At 69.9% G+C, this 6,000-nt stretch overlaps 1 protein-coding gene across 1 annotated transcript; it reads left to right on the forward strand.

The window, feature by feature from the left end:
• Nucleotides 1-1,565: 1,565 nt before the first annotated feature.
• Nucleotides 1,566-5,550, forward strand: SH2D5 (SH2 domain containing 5). Its single transcript, XM_026051065.1, has 9 exons — nt 1,566-1,645; nt 1,728-1,802; nt 2,461-2,598; nt 2,676-2,876; nt 3,840-3,857; nt 3,934-4,090; nt 4,165-4,270; nt 4,338-4,497; nt 5,374-5,550. The coding sequence occupies exons 3-9, from the start codon at nt 2,470-2,472 to the stop codon at nt 5,548-5,550; spliced, it is 948 nt and encodes a 315-aa protein (XP_025906850.1). The 5' UTR covers nt 1,566-1,645; nt 1,728-1,802; nt 2,461-2,469.
• Nucleotides 5,551-6,000: the final 450 nt, after the last annotated feature.

Genomic DNA, 6,000 nt, shown 5'->3' on the forward strand with positions numbered 1-6,000 from the left:
GAAGGAGCCGCTTTGTCCCCCTGGTTTCCACCGCTCGGCTTTGCTTGACAGCAGAGCGGGACACCGTGATTCCCAGGAAGGGCCTGGAGTGGGAATGGGGAATGGAGGAGGATGATGGATGAGGATGAGTCTGGCTGGAGATGCTGGCCCCATCCCTGGGGGGGCTCTGGGGGCTCCATCCAGGGGCCCCCAGCTCTTCCCAGGCCCCGTTCCCGCGTGGCCCATCCCCGCGGAGCCGGGACGTTATTCCCGGCGGCCCAGCCGCCGCCTCCCTCCCCCGCTGCCGCGGAGCCGCTGCCCCCGGCGCCGCTGCTCGTTGCGGGGCTGCCCCGGGGGGCTGGGGGCGGGGAGCGCCCCGGGGCCGCCGCAGCCGCCGGTTACCGCGAGCGCCCGGCGGGAGCCGCAGCGGCCGCGCAGGTACCGCGGGGAGCCCGGCGGGGCCGGCGGGGGCCGAGCCGGTGCGGACGCGGTTCGGAGCCGGTTCGGATGCGGTTCGGAGCCGGTTCGGAGCCTGCGGCACCGGCCGCCCCCCCGGCCTGGGCTCCGCGTCGCTCCGGGGGCCCCATTGACAAACGGAGCGTGGGAACCAGGGGGCGGGGCCTGGGGGGCTCCTGCCCGCCGATTGGCTGGGGGGGGGGGGGGGGGGGAAGACCCCCGGGCGATGCTCTTAATTCTTAATGGGGGGCGAGGGGGGGAAGCACCTTAGTCCCCCCCTCCCCGCGCCGCGTCTTTGCGCCTCCTGCCCGGGGTTTGGTGCATTTTGTGCTGCGGAGGCTGCAGCAGCAGCAGGTGCCGCGAGTTGTGCAGGTCTCAGCACGGAGGGGCTGGGGGCCCTGGATGGAAAAGTTCCCCTCCTCTTTTGCCCGCCCCCCCCGCGGGGGTCCCGGCCGGGCCGGGGTCTCCGTCGCCTCCAGAGCCGCCGCTGCCTCCCCCGGCCGGAGCCGCGCGGCCCCCGGCAGCCCCGCGGCCGCGGAAGGGGCTCCGCAGAGGTGAGGCCCGCGGGGGGGCGCGATGAGGAACCCCCCCCTTCCTGGGGTTGGGATGGGGGTGCAGGGATCCCCTGCATGGGGCTGAGGAGGGGGGCATCCCCTGCACCCTGCATGGGGCCAGGACCCCCAAGTCTTGCATGGGGTGACATGCAGAGACATCCCGCACTTTGCACGGGGCCAGGACATGGGGACCCCCAAATGTCTCTTGGGGGGGGGCTAGGCCACAGGGCCCCCCTGGCACCTTGCATGGGGCCAGGATATGGGGACCCCACATCTCGCATGGGGGGAGACGCAGGGACCTCGCCCGGGGGGAGCCCTAAACCTCGCCCGGGGGCAGCGCACGGGCGCGGAGGCCGAGGGCCCCGTGGTGCAGCCGGGCGCCCCGGCGCTGAGCCCCGCGGCCGCCCCGCGCTCCCGCCGGCGGCCATGAAGAAGCAGCAGCAGCAGCAGCAGCAGCCGGTGCCGCCGTCGCGCGCCCGAGCGGTGGCCAGGGCGGCCGAGGTGAGCGCCGGGCACGGCCCCGGGCACCCGCGGCGCCTGCGGGGCGGCCGCCGCCACCTCTCGCCCCTCGCCAGTACGTGGGCTCCTTCGCCGCCGACGAGCTGGACGTGCAGCGGGACGCGGCGCTGCTCGACGAGCGCCTGCGGACGCTGCAGGTGAGTGCGGCGCCATCGGTGCCGTCGCTTACGGGGTCCCGGCACCCTGTGCCCGGCCCAGTGCCGCCTCTCTGCCCGCCAGGACTGTCCCCGGAGGAGGAGCGTGGTCCTCAAGTTCAGCCTGCAGGGCCTCAAGGTCTACGGCGCTGACGGCGAGGTGGGCAGGCTGCGGGCTCGGAGCGCATCGGGCTGGGGGCATCAGCGCGCGCGGTGGCTGGTTGGTGCTGCGGGGTCGGTGCTGGTGGCGTGGCAGGGCTGCGGCTGGCTTTGCATGTGGCAATGGGTGCAGGATCATCCCTGGCATTGCCCTGGCAGTGCTGGTATCCCGTGTGGGATCAGTGCTGGCAGCGCATGGTCGGCACCAGCCTCGCACACACGGTCAGTGCTGGCATTGCACGCTCAGCACCAGCCTTGCACGCGGGATCGGCACCGGCATTGCACGGGCTACACTGGCATTGCACGGTCCGTGCCAGCACTGGGCTCAGAATCAGCACCTGTATCGCATGGTTGGCACTGGCATTGCACGAGGCATCCGCGCTGGCACGGCACAGTCAGTGCCAGCACTGCATGCGGGACCAGCCCTGCCCTGCGCAGCCGGCACTGGCATTGCACCCAGCAGCAGCTCCAGCCCTGCGCACTCGGTGCCAGTGTTGCACAGGGGATCAACACCAGCATTGCACGCTCGGCACCAGCGCTGCGCGCAGGATCAATGCTGGCATTGCCCGGCGCCGGCATTCCCCACGGGATCAGCCCTGGCATTGCGCGCTCGGCAGCGCCCTCGCACCCGTGGTCATGGCCGTGCCCTGCGCCCGCAGACGCTGCTGATGGCGCACGCCCTGCGCCGCATCCTCTACAGCACGTGGCGCCCGGCGGAGGGCCAGTTCGCCTTCGTGGCGCGCAACCCGCGCAGCCCGGCCACCAAGCTCTTCTGCCACCTCTTCGTGGGCCGCGAGGTGGGCACGGCGCCCCAGCGCCCGCCGCGCGCCCGCCGCCGCCTGCCCCGGCACCCGCGCCTCGCTGTCGCCCGCAGGTGCAGACCCTCCACCTGCTGCTGTGCCGCTGCTTCCAGCTGGGCTACCTGCGCGCGCACCCCGGGGCGCAGGCCGCGGGCGAGGAGCCGCGGGCGGCCGCGGGGGCCGCGGTGCTGCGGGCGCCGCTGCACCCCGACGAAGCGTCGCCCACCGTCAAGGCGCTCGTCTCCTTCCGACGCCTGCTCGCCCCCTCCAGCCTGGCCGGTCGGGTGGGTGCACGGCCCCCTCGCCGCGTTCCAGGCGCGAGGGTGCACGGGTGCTGCTGCGGTGCATGGGTTCTAGGTGATGTGGGTGCACTGGTGCACGAGGGAATTGGGTCTTTGGGTACACGGGTGTGATGGCGCACAAGTGCAAATGTGCACGGATTCGTTGGTGCACAGATCTTTGGATTCAATTGCACACAAGTGCATGAGTGCTTTGATGCATGGGGGCATCAGTGCACTGGTTCCTGAGGTCATGGGTGCCATGGTTCATGGGTGCTTTGGTGCATAGGTGCAATGGTATCCAGTTGCTGGGTGCAGTAGTGCAGGGCTGCTTTGGTGCATAGGTGCAGGGGTGCATTGGTGCCCCAGTCCCTAGGTGCACAGATGTGATGTCACACGGGATCCTGTGTGCAGAGATGCAATGGTGCCAGATGCTCTGGTGCCCGAGCCCCTGGGTGCATGGTGCTTTGGTGGATGGGTGCAATGGTACTCGAGTTCCTGGGTGCAATGGAACTAGAGTTCCTGGGTTCCACTGCACGGGTAGGTGCAATGGACCCTAGGTGCACATACCTGATGATGCACCAGTTTCTGGGTGCATGGGTGCTTTGGTGCTTGAGTCTCTGGGTGCAGGGGTGCAGTGGTGCGTGGGTGCACTGGTGCCCCAGTCCATGAATGCACAGGCACAATGATGCACAGCTTCCTGGGTGCATGGGTGCTTTGGTTTTTGGGTCCCTGGGTGCAGGGGTGCTTTGGTGGATGGATGCAGTGGTACCCCATTTCCTGGGTGCTGGGGTGCCAATGACGCATGAGTCCATTGGTGCACAGGTCCCTGTGTGCAAGGGTGCACAGGTGCTTTGGTGCACTGTTTCCTGGGTGCATAGGTGCTTTGGTGCACGGGTGCAATGCTGCCCAGGTGCTGGGCTGCCCCAGTGCCCGGGTGCACGACATGACGGTGCGCAGGGCCCTGTGCGCGTGGGTGCACCGGTGCCCCGGTGCTTTGGCGCGGGGGCCCCGGGGTGCCCGGGTGCAGGGGCGCTCGCCGCGCGCTTTGCAGGAGCGGCGCCCGGAGGCCGAGGCCAGGGAGGCCGCCCGGCCGGGCAACCCCTACTGCTCGCCGGTGCTGGTGCGCAAGAAGGCCATTCGCAGCAAGGTGCTGCGCTCGGGCGCCTACCGCGACTGCGCCGCCGAGGGCCCCGCGCCCCGCGACGCCGGTGAGTGTCCCCAGTGCGCGGGGACCCCTCGGCGGGGACGGCGGCGGCTGCAAATGGGTGTCACCGCCCCGCAGCGCCGGGTGGCGGCGAGAGCAAAGGGGCGCGCGGCGGCCCGGCCCTCCTGCCCGAGAGCGACGGGGACCTCGCCGAGAGCGTGTGGGCCTTCGCCGGCATCTCCAGGTGAGCGCGACGCCGCCGGGTCACCCCCGCGTGTCCTGGTGTCACCTGCCGCCCGCGTCGCCCCCAGGGACGGCGGCATCGCCCTGCTGCGGAGGGACGTGCCCGGCGCCTTCCTGCTGCGCGCCGAGCCCGGCCTGCCCAACCGCTGGTGCCTCTGGGTGCGGGTGCCCTGCGGCGTCATCCCCTACTCCGTGTTCAAGAGCCACCAGGGCCGCTACCGCGTGGAGGTGAGCGGCGCGCGGGGGCTCAGCGCTGCACATGTGCAATGGTGCAAGTGGTCACAGCTGCAGGGGTGCAATAGTGCACGCTTTCAAAGTGGCCCAGGTGCAACAGTGAGTGCACAGGTTCATAGCTGCATGGGTGCAATGGTGCTCAGGTGGACAGTGTGCAGGTGCGCAGCAAAGCAGGCGCGCAGGCTCGTGGGTGCATAGGTGCAATGGGGCAAGGCGGCATGGGTGCACAGGTCCACGTATGCACTGGGCGCATGGCTGCCCAGGTTTGCAGGTGCATTGGTGCACTTGCTCATGGATGTGTGGGTGCACCGGCTCATGGATACATGGGCGTACCAGGTCAGGGGTGCAATGGCGCAGAGGTGCATGGCTGCGCTGGCACACTGCTCCATGGGTGCATGGGGGTGCACGGGTGCATCAGGGCAGGGGATCAGCAATGCATGGATGTGCATGGGTGCATGGACACATGATGCCTGTAGGATGCAACATGCATGGGTGCACTGAGGCACAGGATGCCCAAATGCACCGTATAATGGTGCACTGGTGTGCAGAGTGCCTGGGTACACTGTGCATGAGAGGACTGGTGTGCAGGGTGCCTGGATGCACTCTGCATGAGCTCACCGGCATGCAGGCTGCTCGGATGCACCATGCATGGATGCATCGCTATGCACGGTGCTGGATGCACCGTGCATAGATGCACGGTCATGCAGGCTGCCCAGATGCACTGTACATGCATGCACCAGCACGCAGGGTGCAGATGCACCATGCATGCATGCACCAGCACGCAGGGTGCAGATGCACCGTGCATGCATGCACCAGCACGCAGGGTGCGCGGGCGCGCGGGGCTCACGGCCGCTCTCCCCCGCGCGGCAGCACTCCAACGCCGAGTTCTGCAGCGTGCCGGCGCTGCTGGCGCACTACTGCAGCGCGCCCGGGGGCTGCTTCTGCCGCCTGGCCCCCGGGCGCCGCAACCCCGGCTACGAGGAGGGCGACGCGGCCGGCGCCGAGGCGCCGCGGGCGCCCGCGGGCGGCCAGCACGAGCGCGGCTAGGCCGGGCTGTACGGGCGCCGCGGGCAATAAAGAGGCCGCTGGACGACCCGAGCTGCGCGTGCAACGGGCCGGCGGCGCCGTCCTGCGCCCGGCCCCCCGAGCGGCGCCGGCTCTCGCGCTGCGCGTGCGGGCTCGTGCGCTCGCACTTGTGCACACACACACTCATGGCCTTGCAGGCTCACACGCTTAGGCCGTTGCTGTCTTGTGCACTCCCTCGCACCCGCACGCTTGCACCAGCGCTCATGCACACGCAGGCCCTGGTGTGCGCTGGCACTTGCACGCTCGCATTCATTTGCACCCTTGTACTGCCTCTCCCTGCACCCATGCTCCCGTGCACTTGCCTCATGCACACACGGCCCCTTGCACACCCAGTCCCTTGCACACATTGCCCCTTGCACACCCGGCCCCTTGCACGCCCGTGCACTTTCCTATCCAGCCCCTTGCACACCC

The sequence above is a fragment of the Nothoprocta perdicaria genome, unplaced genomic scaffold, assembly GCF_003342845.1.
Source record: "Nothoprocta perdicaria isolate Ctin4 unplaced genomic scaffold, notPer1 scaffold_72, whole genome shotgun sequence".
Classification (NCBI taxonomy): domain Eukaryota; kingdom Metazoa; phylum Chordata; class Aves; order Tinamiformes; family Tinamidae; genus Nothoprocta; species Nothoprocta perdicaria.